General features: G+C 41.8%; 1 protein-coding gene across 1 annotated transcript in view; it reads right to left on the bottom strand.

Annotated features, from left to right (window-relative positions):
- FRAS1 (Fraser extracellular matrix complex subunit 1) overlaps window positions 1-16,121 on the bottom strand; it is a 507,275-nt gene that overhangs the window by 249,441 nt on the left and 241,713 nt on the right. The window contains exon 14 of the mRNA XM_040237169.1: window positions 14,903-15,037. Within this exon, the coding sequence (XP_040093103.1) occupies window positions 14,903-15,037 (135 nt within the window). The remainder of the gene's footprint in view (window positions 1-14,902; window positions 15,038-16,121) is intronic.

Here is a 16,121-nt window from a genome sequence, read left to right as displayed (position 1 = left end):
AACATGATCCTATGAGTGGCACACCCTACGGGATCCAACAAATCTTGTTTCATCTGGTGCCCAAAGCAAAGTAATTATAAAGGGAGCAAATTAAAATGTAACACAAGGCAGAAAGGATAAGGATGAAAAAGATTATGGGAAAGGAAGGTTTACTTAGAAAGGGAGCGAAAAGAAATAACAGAGCCCACAGGGATTCCTCCAGCAGTTACATAAAGGAGCTCCAGTCTTACCCAGAGGCTGCCCACTGTAGAGCTCTTTCCTTGTAATTGCTACAAAATATTAACAAACACCCTTTGGAAACTGATTGAGAACAGCTCTGTGAAGCTCACAGTGAAGCCCAGATGCTGGGCAAACTGTGCTCTCTTCCTCCATCACAGCCGCACCTGAGGCCAACGCTACTAGTCTAAGAAGGATGGACAATGGACTCCAGACAGATCTAAAAGGAGGGTGTCCTCTGAGTCACTACCATTTGTGATCCTTTTACTTCCACCTGCTTCTGACCCCTACCAAGCTGGTCTCTGCCCTCGACCTTCCTCCCTGTGCCACCAGAAGCTTTAACACCTGATGTTGCAATGCCTGGTCTCCACGTGTTCTGAAAACCTATATGTACTTGGGGGAGTTCATAATAGAAAAATAAAAACAAATGAAAACACCTTCACTCTCTCAAATAGGCGGAGATGTGAAAATGACCAGGAGAGCAGCAACTAGATGCAAAGGATTGGATGTACACACAGCAACATGTATGCATTTTAGAAACAGTGTTCAGTGAGGGAAACAAAGTCATCCATGGTAACAAAGGTGCCAGTCTAGGGTGTGTGCTCAGTTGCCTTGACTCGATGCGACCCCATGGACTATAGCCTGCCAGGCTCCTCTGTCCATGGGATTTTCCAGGCAAGAATACTTGAGTGGGTTGCCATTTCCTCATTTAGGGGATCTTCCTGACCCAGGGCTCAAACCTGTATCTCCTGCACTGGCAGGAGGATCCTCTACCACTGAGCCAAGGGGAAGCCCATACCACTCTGGGGAAGAATGGAGATAATTGAGGAGGTTGCGCTTATGCTGGGAATGGGAGTGTGTGGGAAATCTCTGTCCTTTCCTTTTAATTGTGCGGTGAACTTAAAATGGCTCTAAGAATTTCTAGTCTTTAAAATTTAAGAAAAAAAGGAAAAGAATGAAATATCCATCTGTTAATATGTATGACAAGCCTAGACAGTGTATTAAAAAGCAGAGGCATTACTGTGCCGAAAACGGAGTGTCTAGTCAAAGCTATGGTTTTTCCAGTAGTCATGTATGGATCTGAGAGTTGGACTATAAAGAAAGCTGAGTGCCGAATAATTGATGCTTTTGAACTGTGGTGTTAGAGAAGACTCTTGAGAGTCCCTTGGACTGCAAGGAGATCTAACCAGTCCATCCTAAAGGAAATCAGTCCTGAATATTCATTAGAGGAACCAATGCTGAAGCTGAAACTCCAATCCTTTGGCCACCTGATGCGAAGAGTTGACTCACTGGAAAAGATTCTAATGCTGGGAAAGATTGAGGGCAGGAGGAGAAGGGGACAACAGAGGATGAGATGGTTGGATGGCATCACAGACTCAATGGACATGAGTTATAGTGAATTCCCAGAGATAGTCAAGGACAGGGAAGACTAGCGTGCTATAGTCCATGGGTCGCTAAGAGTCAGACAGGACTTAGCAACTGAACAGCAACAACAACAACAATATGCATGAATATTTAAAATATGTGCATACAAAACAGTAAGAGCACATGCATACAACAAATCCACATTAAATCGCATTAGAACAGTTAAGTGGGGAAGGGAAGTGGGCACAGGTAATGGGAAGAAAAGGAATAAACAGGAAGATAGATAAGGAGAAGAGCCTGGCAGAAGCTAATGATGAAAAGGGGCCATGAGTGGACAAGAATGACTAATTCAACTTTCTTCATATAAATCTCCAAAATAAGTATAAATAAGTTAATAAACAAGATTACATTAAAAATAATTTTTAAAAAATTGGGGGCCATACCTTAGGGCATGTAGGATCTTAGTTCCCTGACCAGGAATCAAATCTGTGAACCTTGCATTGGAAGCTCGGAGTCTTACCCACTGCCAGGGAAGTCCCAAGATTACATTTTGATAAATCAAACTGACAAATGTAATTAGAATTATAATGCCTAGTGTTGACAGAGGTAGTGGAAGATAAGCACTTTCATGCCTTTCTAGTAGAAGTGCAAATGAAAACTTCTTTAAAAGAGAGTAATATGTTAATATATGTCAAAAGATTAAATATGTGCATATCTATACTTGGACCCCTTGTCTAATAATTTACTTTAATCAAATATATTTGAGTCTGTGCTTAGTCACTCACACATGTCCAACTCTTTGTGACCCCATGGAATGCAGCCCTCCAGGCTCCTTTGTCCATGAGATTCTCCAGGCAAGAATACTGGAGTGGGTTGCCATGCCCTCCTCCAGGGAATCTTCCTAATCCAGGGATTGAACCCAGCTGCTCCACATTGCAGATTCTTTAACCACAATTCTATTAAAAATATTTACATTGTGGTTATTTATGATAATAGAAAAATTAGGAAAAATGTCAAACAACAGAGGATTAGCTCAATGAATTCTTACAGAACCACAGATCGAAAGTTATACAACAGGTTTCAAAAGACACTGTAGAAGGATGATAAATAACATGGGGAAAGCAGGCAATAAAACCATATAGATAGTGTGACTTTACTTCTGAAAAATAAATTCATCTGTATGTGTGTGTGTGCACAAGACATACAAACTAGATAAATTAGGAAGACATTCACCAAAATACTAACAGCCATGATTTGGGAGAGCTTGAGTCAGGGATTTTCACAGATTTTATGCACCTTGAATTTTACTGACTTTATTAGATGAATTCATTTGGTGCTTACGGGAAAAAAATTACTAAAGGAGAAAAAAAAAAGCCTGCAGTCATTTCCTCTAAGGCACAAGCTGGGTAAATAGGTAGTTAATCTATTAACCACACTCATGATACAGCTGAATGATTCACCCATCTTGGGTAACGTATTTATATTCTTAGCAGGGTCTTCCATAGACAGAGACCTTGAATGGAAGGAGCAACTTTCCAGCTGAAGGAGGCTTCAGCAAATCCACATGGAAAGAGATTTACAAGCAGGCTGGCTCTTCAAAGGCACATAAGTCAGAGGATGAAAGCAGACATTCCTTTCACCAGTAACACTCCTCAGGTTATCTTTTCTGTCTGCTGCCCCTCTACCTGTCCTCCTAAATCTACAACCCAGCACACCCTGAAGATTTTCAAATGCAGTGACCACCTATGCTGAACCTGACAGCCAAAGGGAATTCTCAGATGGCACTCATCCACGGTGACCGCTGGCAACCCTCAACTCCCTGGGGTTTTCTTCAGCCCCTGTAAATTAAATGGGTATCGATTTTTCTAGCAATACCTTGAGTCTACTTGTCTATAGAAACTAAAGAGCCAAAGGAGGGACCCACTAGCCCGTATCAAGCTTTCAATGGTGCCCAGACTTCCTGGCCACACGTGCGCAGCCTGCTCAGAACTGGGTGGTGATTAGTATGGAGGCACTGGGTTACCTGTGGGTGGCATAAAAAGGGAGGGGAAGGAGGAACATGGAGGGTGCTGGTGGTGGGGGATGGGGAAGAGAGAGATGGAATGTACAAATGTATGCCATACAGTCTAGCTGAAATAACTGAGAACCCTAGGAACCGGGCAGAAAGCCAGCAGACTTGTCACTACTTTGTAATCCACAGCTGAAATATTTGAGGGTTCAGATGTGTCAGGAAGAATGGGATCTGTCTGGAAAATAAACTCCCTTGTACTTGTGGGTTTTCTCTGCTGGTATGTGATACGTCTGCTCCATCATCTGTCTTTGGCCTGCACAGCAAAGTCCTATAAGCAGCACAGACAAATGCCAAACACAGTCTGTTGGAGCCTGATAGAGCAGAGGTCCCAGGCAAAGTACCACCAGCTGCTTTTTCCTTCCTCTCTCCATTTATCATTTACAAGAATGTACAGAGAGGGAGGGGATTTGGAATACCACTGTCACCTGCTTCACAACTAGCTTACTCAGGAAAAGAACATTCTAGAAGGACAATCCTATTGCCCTCCCTTCTGAGTGGCTTAAAATACCCCATGGATACCAACCAAGTTCCAGGGACAAGTTTTTTTTTTTTAAAGAATTACTGTTTCAACTAGAGGCCAGTATCACTGATGAACATAGATGTAGAAATCTTCAATAAAATTCTGGCAAACAGAATCCAACAACATATTAAAAAGATCATACATCATGACCAAGTGGGATTTATCCCAGGGATGCAAGGATTCTTCAGTGTTCACAAAGAAATCAATGTGATTCACCATATTAACAAATTAAAAGATAAAAACCATATGATTATCTCAATAGATGCAGAGAAAGCCTTTGACAAAATTCAACACTCATTTATGATAAAAAATCTCCAGAAAGCAGGCACAGAAGGAACATACCTCAACAAAATAAAAGTCATATACAACAAACCTACGGCAAACATTATCCTCAATGGTGAAAAATTGAAAGCATTTCTTCCAAAATCAGGAACAAGACAAGGGTGCCCACTCTCACCACTACTATTCAACATAGTTTTGGCAGTCCTAGCCAAAGCAATCAGAGAAGAAAAAGAAATAAAAGGAATACAGATTGGAAAAGAAGAAGTAAAACTCTCACTGTTTGTAAGTGACATGATCCTCTACACAGAAAACCCTAAAAGCACCACCAGAAAATTACTAGAGCTAATCAATGCATACAGTAAAGTTGCAGGATACAAAATTAATGCACATAAATCCCTTGCATTCCTATACACCAACAATGAGAAAACAGAAAGAGAAATTAAGGAAACTATCCCATTCACCATTGCAACGAAAAGAATAAAATACTGAGGAATAAATTTACCTAAAGAAACAAAAGACTTATATGTAGAAAACTATACAACACTGAAGAAAGAAATCAAAGATGACACAAAGAGAGAAATATACCATATTCGTGGACTGGAAGAATCAATATAGTGAATATGAGTATACTACCCAAAGCAATCTAGAGATTAAATGCAATCCCTATCAAGCTACCAATGGTATTATTCACAGAATTAGAGCAAATAACCTCACAATTTGTATGGAAACACAAAAAAACCTCGAATAGCAAAAGCAATCTTGAGAAAGAAGAATGGAACTGGAGGAATCTATCTGCCTGACTTCAGACTATACTACAAAGCTACAGTCATCAAGACAGTATGGTACTGGCGCAAATACAGAAATACAGGTCAATGGAACAAAACAGAAAGCCAAGAGATAAATCCATGCACCTACGGACACCTTATCTTTGCCAAAGGAGGCAAAAATATACAATGGAGAAAAGACAATGTCTTTAACAAGTGGTGCTGGGAAAACTGGTCAACCACCTGTAAAAGTATGAAACTAGACCACTTTCTAACACCATACACAAAAATAAACTCAACATGGATTAAATACCCAAATGTAAGACCAGAAGCTATAAAACTCTTAGAGGAAAATATAGGCAGAACACTCTATGATATGAATCACACAAGATCCTCTATGACCCACTTCCCACAGTAATGGAAATGAAATAAAAACAAAAATAAACAGATAGGACCTAGTTGAATTTAAAGGCTTTTGCACAATGAAGGAAACTATAAGCAGGGTGAAAAGGCAGCCTTCAGAATGGGAGAAAATAACAGCAAACAAAGCAACTGACAAAGAATTAATCTCCAAAATATACAAGCAGTTCATGCAGCTCAATACCAGAAAAATAAATGACCCAATTAAAAAATGAGCCAAAGAATCAAACAGACATTTCTCCAAAGAAGACATACAGATGGCTAACAAACACATGAAAAGATGCTCAACAACACTAATTTATCAGAGAAATGCAAATCAAAACCACAATGAGGTACCATCTCACGCCAGTCAGAGTGGCTGCCATCAAAAAGTCTACAAGCAATAAATGCTGGAGAAGGTGTGGAGAAAAGGGAACCCTCTTACACACCCTTTCCTTAAAAAACTGAAAATAGAGCTGCCATATGACCCAGCAATCCCACTGCTGGGCATACACACTGAGGAAACCAAATTGAAAGAGACACATGTACCCCAGTGTTAATTGCAACACTGTTTACAACAGCTAGGACATAGAAGCAACCTAGATGTCCATTGGCAGACACATGGATAAGGAAGTTATGGTACATATATACAATAAAATGTTACTCAGCTCTAAAATAGAACACATTTGAGTCAGTTCTAGTGAGGTAGATGAAACTGGAGCCTATTATACAGAGTGAAGCAAGCCAGAAAGAGAAATATCAATACAGTATATTAATGCATATATATGGAATTTAGAAAGATGGTAATGACAACCCTATATGCAAGACAGCAAAAGAGAAACAGATATAAAGAATAGACTTTTGCACTCTGTGGGAGAAGGCAAGGGTGGCATGATTTGAAAGAATAGCATTGAAACATGTATATTTCCATATGTCAAATAGATGACCAGTCAAGCATGAAACAAGGCACTCAAACCCGGTGCACTGGGACAACCCAGAGGGATGGGATGGGGAGGGATGTGGAAGGGGGGTTTGGGACAGGGGGGCACACGTACACCCATGGCTGATTCATGTCAATGTATGGCAAAAACCACCACAATATTGTAAAGTAATTAGCCTCCAATCAAAATAAATTAATTATAAAAAATAAAGAAATATCACGAGACATTGGAAAAAAAAAGAAACCATATGTAAAATAGATGACCAGTGCCAGTTAAATGAATGAAGCAGGGAACTCAAAGCTAGTGCTCTGGGACAACCCAGAGGGATGGGATGGGGAGGGAGGTAAGAGGGGGGTTCAGGATAGTGGGACACATGTACACCCATGGCTGATTCATGTCAATGTATGGCAAAAACCACCACAATATTATAAAGTAATTAGCCTCCAATTAAAATAAATAAATTAATTTTAAAAAAAGAATCACCATTTCAGCACTCACAAGGCACCCAATTATCTTAGAGAAGAGGCAAATGAAGAGAAAAAAAGAGGGGTGGGGAAAAAAATAAGATTCTGTAATTTTTCCTTAGGCTGTGCCTAGTTAGAAACTGCTGACACGGAGTAAATAATAGAAGATAAATGGAAGTCAGGTTACCAGGAAGCTAGAGTCTAGGCATGCCTATACACTCTGCTACTTTCTCCTCTGTGCAGTGGTTTAAAAACTTTTTTTTTCAATCAAAAATTGTTGCAAAGTGTCTTATACGTACCTAGCATTGTGGGGAATTCAGAAAGATAAGATCTGCCCTTGCCTCAATAATCACTCACTTTCTACAGTAGACTTTTAAACTGTCTGTATAGCACTGAAAGTAACGAATTCATATAGTGGTAACTATTTGAAGCAATGTATTTATTTATTTAATGACACTCTTCTCCAGTTGAGAACCTAATCCTGAATCACAGGGTGGTTTTCTGTCACTTCACTGCAGTCTCCTAATGACTGGAACATGGAAGAGCCTCAGCCAATACTTGTTGCATAAACAGAGTGGAGGAGACGGGACTATCACTTGAAGCAGTATATATATCTTTACAAGATATTCAGCAGCTAAGTGAGAAATCATAATTGCTGTAGAATACCAGATGTTTGAACATGCATATGCTGTTCCCAGATGGTGCTAGAGGTAAAGATCCCACCTGACAGTGCAGGAAAAGTAAGAAACACAGGCTGAATCCCTGGGTCAGAAAGATCCCCTGGAGGAGGGCATGGCAACCCACTCCAGTATTCTTGCCTGGAGAATCCCACGGACAAAGGAGCCTGGTGGGCTAATGTCCACAGGGTCACAAAGAGTCAGACACGACGGAAGCAACTTAGTATGCATGCTGTAAAAGGCAGAACAAAGTGAGTGAAGACACAGTGGCAGGATGTGCTGAGCCCCAGACTGAATGACTGATCTAGGAGTGAAAAGTGGGGACTGACTCTCCAACTCTGGAAAGTGTGGAGGGACCATGGAGGATATCAGCTTCACAATGGCCACACCAACAGAACAGGAAGGATCCCGCATTCTAGAGGATTACAGGACAGCAGTTTCATAAATGCCTTTGCCAAGAGGTTTGTCCTGGGCACGGCAGGCTGGGCTCAGCCACATACAGAATATAATGCCAAGACCCAGCAAGTACTGCTTTGCACCTGGTTCTCAGGGGTCAGTGCTGCTGCTGCTGCTAAGTCACTTCAGTCATGTCTGACTCTGTGCGACCCCATAGACAGCAGCCCACCAGGCTCCCCTATCCCTGGGATTCTCCAGGCAAGAACATGGAGTGGGTTACCATTTCCTTCTCCAGTGCATGAAAGTGAAAAGTGAAAGTGAAGTTGCTCAGTCTTGTCCCATGCTCAGTGACCCCATGGACTGCAGCCTTCCAGCCTCCTCCGTCCATGGGATTTTCCAGGCAAGAGTACTTGAGTGGGATGCCATTGCCTTCTCCGGGGTCAGTGCTACATGTCCACAAATTCCAACAAATAATTAACTTTAGACGTTCTTCCATTCAAACTACAACTTCTAAATCTCAGCTAAGTCAGTATCCTATACATAAATTTTACAGGTTTTCTTTTCATAAGCTTTCCCTCTAAATGTAGCATAATATTGGTGAAAAAATGAGTCATTCTAGACTCTCATCATTTGATTGAAGCATTTGAAGAAAATGATTTTAATTTGTTGTGATGAATACAATAAACAGTTCCCTGTATTATATTTACTTCTCCATAATATACAAAAGTTATTTAAAATCAGACACAAAGGGCACAAAATCCTTTGTTTTCTAATGCAAGCTATTTGATTTGCATCTGCATAAATTGAAAAACAAAGGAATATATTTGATAAGGACAATAGCTGCCTTTTATTGTTCAAGTGGGGTTTCTCAGGTGGCGCTAGTGGTAAGGATCCTGCCTGCCAATGCAGGAGAGATAAGAGATGTGGGTTTCAATCCTGGGTGGGGAAGACCCCTGGAGGAGGGCATAGCAACACACTCTAGTATTCTTGACTGGAGTATCCCATGCATACAGGAGCCTGGCGCGCTACAATCCATAGGGTTGCAAAGAGTTGCAAAGACTGAAGTGACTTAGCAAGCATGCACTGGCCACATACCATGTGTCAGTCATAATATATTTACATTTTCAAACATCTTTTCTAACCTTCATATTAGTGGCTTAAAGTAAATAATATTAACCCCACTTTATAGCTGAGAAAACTGAGGCTCAAGGTGGTTAAATGACTTGCCCAAACATACAGCAAAAAGTAGTAGCGTTGAGATTCAAAATGATGCCCCTCACACAAATCTAAAACCTGTTCAATTGCTTGATTCTTTAAGTTTCGAAATCTAAGACCATACAGCAATCCTACATAGAAAGAGTTACATAGGTTTCTGTGTTAGTGTTTTTATTTTTTCACACCTCTGCAAAGCAGCAGCTAACCCTGCCCTGATTGCCAGCTCACTATAGGCAAACATGGAGCCTTATTTATCTTCATATTCTCTAGATCTTGAGCAGTGGTCAACAGAGGATAAATGGAGTTGGGGACAAGGAACAGGAAAGACGGACAAGGGGAAGCAGAAATCCAAGTCTCCAAACATACATGGAGGGTTTCCAGGTGCCAGGTGTCATCCTAATCGATACATGTGAATTCACTCATTTAATCCACACAACAATGCTGTGTGGTAGACATTACTGCCTCTGCTTTAGCCACAAGCAGTTGAAACACAGAGTTACAGAACAGGCTGTTTGAAGCAATGGAGCCCAGATTGGAATCCCGGTGGTTTGTCTCCACTTGAGCAAGGTGTCACCCTCCCTCCCATCTCTGGGTCTGCAGAGTGAAGGCAGCACCTGCCAGGGGCACACACAGCTCCATCCTCCAACCTTTGTGATACATATTAAAAAAATGGGCTAAATTCTACTCATTCTCTACTCAGAGTCAACAGTCTTGAGCTATTCATTTCAAACCAATCTCCTATGGTGTGTGTTAATGTAGTTGTTCTAACTTCTTATGGGCTCTTATATCTATGATCTATGTGCACAGTTTAATAGTCCCACCAGAGTGAGACAGAAGTTGATTGAAAAGAGGGGTGAGACAGACATGAAAGAATGTTCTCAGGACAGGCGAGCTCAGTCTGGATCCAGATTTAGATTTAATACCAAGGTTTTTAAGAAGAGGTAATGAAACTACCACTCTGGTAGAAATATACAGTAAGTCTAGGACAAGTGGTACCCAACAGCCATGGTGGAAGGGTACAAGGCCACGTGGCATAGAGTCAGGGCAAACAACATCCATACATGGGTCAAGCTGACCATGTGGTTGGGGCTAAGAGATGGGCTGCTAATTCCTGGAAATGGATCACAACAGGACAAGTGGCAGGAACCACGGTAGAAACTCAATACTAGGACCTGAAGTGCGCAGGGCCAGAAAGGAATGCTGGACCAGATCTAGTTGGCACCAAAAGAAGTTTATGGGTTAAGGAAGATGCCTGAGTGCCACACCCAAAGGGTGAGTTCTGGGCATCAGGAGGGTGATTACTCCTTGGCCCTCTCTTACTGTGGGACAGAGACAACTTCCAGATTGTCTATCTCCAATTTAGACGGATATAAAGCCTGGGTGGTGCTGAGCCTTGAGGTAAAGTTGTCAAAGCATTAAACTCTCAAGCTGAAGCATTGACTGGTGGGGGACACAAAATGTGATTTATAATTATGTTATTCAGTTTAATCAAGCACAAGATTATAACAATAATGTGAATATATGTACACATGTACATGTTTGTAGGCATATGCATATATGTGTGTCTATACCACAAAACTCAAGGGAAAAGAAACAATGATAAAAGCCCCTAAGCATGTGATTCTCAGGTGGGACTCAGACCCTTCTTTTACCTCCCTCTGGTTTACTTTCTCGACTCTTTTCTTGAAGAGTCATGGGTCTATGTGCCTCTTGGGTCTGCCTAGAAATTCTCATTCTATCTCATATTCAACATGGTGAGCATGAATATTAATCAGCTAATTTCTGGTAATGAGTTCTCTCAGCACGTGTTCGCTTTCTTTTGCTTTTGATGGGTCAATAAAGTGGCAATTAATGCCAGCCAGAACATAAATGATTCTGGCAGAAGGAATCAATCCAGAAAAACCATAAAATGGCAGGCTTCATTTTGAAAAGTTTAGCACTCTGAATGAGCACTGGTTGATCAACTTCTAAGGTCAGTGGTGAAAAAACACTCAAAATGGTGCAAAGCACAAATATTGCAAAAAAAAAAAAATTCTGATAATGAAAAAGTTTATTTGGAAAGATTATTTGGGCAATCTCACCATCAAACGAGTATATGGAAATTGATCACAAGTTTAGCCTTAATTTTTAAGATCGTTCTTTCTCCTCTCTCTCCTCTTGCTCTCTTTTTTCTTCTCATTTTATGCATAAAAATGCAACGAGGCTGAACTAAAGCAAATTGGTTTAATTCCCTGGAGGGTGCATGAACAAATTTTCCCAGCAACTTTCTACTAAGGCATTTGTGTATGGGCATGTGGATGGAATGTGGAAGCAGTCAGCTACGTAAACCAGTAATCAAATGAAACATTACCCATTTCAAAGTGCCCTGAAACCGCATTAACAACACCAATTAAAACACTGTGCTTAGGAGGAAGGAAAGTGGCCAAAAAAAAGAAAAAAGTAAACATGTATGTGGGACATTTGGCTGAGGTGGAGGAGGTATGGGGGGAAAATAAAATCTAGGGGGAATTACTTCCCTTTCAAAGGCAAATCTGTTGCAAGAGTGCTAGCAGGAGGTCTCTTTGATGGGATAGAAGAAAGGAATAAAGAATACATTCAATAATTTCATCAAATTGAAATTTCAGCAGTTTACCTAAATTGCCGAACCATCAGACACTTTAAAAAGCATTCGTATGCACCCACTTTAAACCTTTTCTAAAATAACCAGTAAATAGAATGGGATTGTAATAAACATTAGGAGTTCTTTTCTCTTTTGTGGCTGACACTGCTGTCAAAAAGCTGGTCCTTCAAGGATCACCAAGGGGTAGGACATTTCTTCATCGCTCAAACACTTATTCAACAAATGTCAAACAAATCTGAACCCTTCGTGCAGCCCATGATGTTGGGGATACAGAAATAAAGAATTCTTCCAGATTTCAAAAAGCCCCCACATCAGACTCAGAAACCAGGATGCTTCCCTTTCTGTAATGTGACTGGCTCCAGGCCCACTATCCTCACATCCACATGGCACACACAGTACCAGTGTTTCCTTTCAAGGTGGTTTCCACAGTCCTGTGGATTCCGCCCATAACCATGACCACGAGTGGAGACGGCTAGCAGTCTCCTCCATGAGGGACTTTCACCTGGCCTTGGAGGTCATTCAGCCAGCACACCTAAAGAATACCATGCGCTGACTCTTTTTTTTTCTCCCAGCAGATAACTAGAATTTATTCATCTTGCACAACCAAAATTTTAGGCTTGCTGTACTGCTGCTGCTAAGTCGCTTCAGTCGTGTCCGACTCTGTGCAACCCCATAGACGGCAGCCCACCAGGCTCCCCCATCCCTGGGATTCTCTAGGCAAGAACACTGGAGTGGGTTGCCATTTCCTTCTCCAATGCATGAAAGTGAAAAGTGAAAGTGACGTCGCTCAGTCATGACCAACTCTTCGAGACCCCATGGACTGCAGCCTACCAGGCTCCTCCGTCCATGGGATTTTCCAGGCAAGAGTACTGGAGTGGGGTGCCATTGCCTTCTCCAATGCCAGGAATCCTTTTTTTTTTTTTTGCCGATGGCAACTGCCCTTCTACTCTCTGCTTCTGTCAGTTTTGTTATGTTAGATACTTCAATATGTCATCGTTGTTTAGTCACTAAATCATGTCCGACTCTTTTATGACCCCATGGACTGTAGCCCACCAGGCTCCTCTGCAGTGGGTTGCCATTTCCTTCTCTAGGGAATCATCCTGACCCAGGGATGGAACCTGGATCTCCTGCACTGGCAGGCAGGTTCTTTACTTACCACTGAGTCATCAGGAAAACCAAGGTACCTCAAATAAGGGGTATTATAGAGCATCCATCCTTCTGTGACTGGCTTATTTCATTTAGTACAATGTCCCCAATTCAACCACATTATCTCATATGGAAGATTTTCTTCTTTTTTAAGGCTGAATAATATTCCACGGCATACACAGACTATATTTTGTTTATCTGCTTATCCATAAGTGGACATGTAAATTGCTTTTATTACTTAGATAGCCTAGATAGCACTGGTTCTCTTTTACCATTTTCCCTCCAACTTTTCTGAAAACCTAACCAAGGACATGAAAGAAAGGCGCCCACCAGCTGACCCTCAGACTGGCCCATCTCCCAGTTCCTGTCACATCCCTGCCCTTTGGCTCAGCTGCAGAATGCAGCTACCACAGTTCTCTGGGATGACACCCAACACCCACCTTCTGGCCCATCTGCCTCCTCAGGTTTTTTCCTGCCACTACACACCCTGCCTTAGGTTCTGGGAACACCTGATTTCCTGTCTCTTTCAAAAGACAAACTTAGGATTCTGTCCATTTCTTTGTTCTCACCATCACACCTCCCTCTATTTCTGCATTTAAAAAAAGTCTTTATACATTTACTCTTTTACTTGTACCCGTGATTATAATCACTACTGAAAAAATAGTCATGTATAAAAAAATTAAATCATATTATGACTAGTCCCACCTCCAGAGATGGTTAAGATACTAAAATTTCAACTAGATTGTAATAAAAAATATAGAGTTAAAAATATAAACAAGGACTTCTCTGGTGATCCAGTGGTTAAGAATCCACCTGCCAATGCAAGAGACATGGGTTCAACCTCTGGTCCAGGAAGATATCACATGCCACAGGGCAACTAAGCCCATGCGCCAGAACTACTGCAGACCAAGAGCTTTAGGGTGCAGGCTCCTCAACCAGAGAAGTCACTCCAATGAGAAGCCCAGCCTGCACATCACAACTAAAGAGCAGCCCCGCTCATAGCAACTAGAGAAAGCCCATGAGCAGCAATGAAGACCAAACAGCCACAAAATAAATAAATAAAATTTTAAAAACCAAAAAGTAGGCATATAAAGCTCCTAAAGTAATAAATACTAATACATATGCTCAGTAGGCAGATACTAAAGTAGGAGCAAACTTAAAAGCCTACTTTTATTTGTCCAAGTTTCTTGTTTCTGTTTCTCCCTCTCTAAGTGAAAGTAAAGCTTAAAAATATATAAATATAGTTCTTCTTCATTTAAGTCCTGTGTTCTTATACCATGAAGGAATCTGACTTAACAACTTTTTAAAATGACAATCTGAGCCAAAGTATTTTGTTTGTCATTGTTGAGTTGCTAAGTTGTGTCCGACTTTGCAACCCCAAGGGCTGTAGTCCACCAGGCTCCTCTGTCCTTGGGATTTCCCGGCCAAGAATACTAGAGTGGCAGCCATTCCCTTTTCCAGGGGATCTTCCTGACCCAGCGATCAGACCCAGGTCTCCTGCATTGCAGGCAGATTCTTTACCATCTGAGCCACCTGGGAAGCCCGAGTCAAAGTCTAATGCTCATCAGATACTGTCCCAGGGCCCCCAGATACGTGCAAAAGGACTTCTAGAAATCACATCACAATGTACATCACTAAAGCACTAATAAAATTATTAAAACACTGTTTGTCAGGTCTCTCGTCTACTGTTCTCACGCCATCAGGAATCACATTCAGAATTTCTTCTACTTGAAAAGCTGCTTATAGCTCCGGGTGGCCCCAGGTAGTTTGGGGGCAGGGGGTGGCTTTCTCAGTGGCCTGCTTGACCATGGCAGGTCAGGGCTTACCTGCACAGGAGTGGCGGTCTTGGTAGAAGCCGATCCCACAGGTGGACACACACTGGCCCTCCTGCATCAGCAGGGGAGGCTGGCAGGACGAGCACTCGAGCCCGCTGGTGCAGGTGGAGCAGTGTGGCTGGCAGGCTGGCTCAACAAGGGTGGGAGAAAGAAAAAGGGAACCTCTCATTAGTTCAAGTGCACTGCCCTGTGCCAGTCCCTACACAGCCCAATTCTGGAGACACAGAGAATCAGGAAGTCAGGAAAACAACTCTACCTGCCTTCATTTACACAGCATAGATTTCATGCCAGGCAATGCGTGAAGTGCTTTACATATATAAACGCATTTAATCTTCACAACAACGCTATGAGGTACAGTATCAATCCCAATGTTACAAATGACGAGCAAGCTCACAGAGGTAAAATAATCTGCTCAAGATCAAGGTCACATGAAGCTGGCATTGGAAGCAAGGCAGTTAGGCTCAAGGGTCTTGCTCTTCTTTTCTTATCCATTTGCCCCCAGTAGCTTTCTCACTCAAACATTTACAAGAATACCCCTTATTCAGAGATATAAATAACTTCCAAGAAAGTTGAAGATTATGAATCAGGAGAGAGAGTAGGCAGAAATGAATAATTACAAAAATAATAAAAGCAGTTGACTTTTATCGAGATCTAACAACATCCTAGACACTATTCTAGGCACTTGACGTGTACTCACACATGTAATCCCCACAATGCCTCCTGAGGAAGGTACCAGAATCACCCCCACTTTACAGGTAAGAATGCTGAGGTGCAGAGAGATTATACTCACAGCCAGGGTGTAAACCTACACATTCTAAAATGGATAATTAACCCCCTGAGTTAGAGATAGGAGAAAAAGTAACTATGATTTGGCCTCAACCAAGCCAAATTCTCCCAGTAAGAGCTCCCTCTCATATGTATTATGTGATTCAGTCATGCCTGATTCTGTGTGACCCTATGGACTGTAGCCCGCCAGGCTCCTCTGTCCATGGGATTCTCCAGGCAAGGATATTGAAGTTAGCTATTTCCTTCTCCAGGGATCGAGCCCGCATCTCTCACATCTCCTGCAGACGGGTTCATTATCAATAGTGCCACCTCGGAAGCCCCACACTACTATAAGCATTCTGAAATGCACATGAACGCCCTCTGGATCCTCTGGTAACCCACAAGAGCTAAGCTCTGTTACCAATTATCTGTGTGATATTAAGCA

Source organism: Oryx dammah, unplaced genomic scaffold, assembly GCF_014754425.2.
Source record: "Oryx dammah isolate SB20612 unplaced genomic scaffold, SCBI_Odam_1.1 HiC_scaffold_3, whole genome shotgun sequence".
NCBI classification, from domain to species: Eukaryota; Metazoa; Chordata; class Mammalia; order Artiodactyla; family Bovidae; genus Oryx; species Oryx dammah.
Note: the sequence above shows the minus strand (reverse complement) of the source record. Positions and strands in the feature narration are given on the sequence as shown.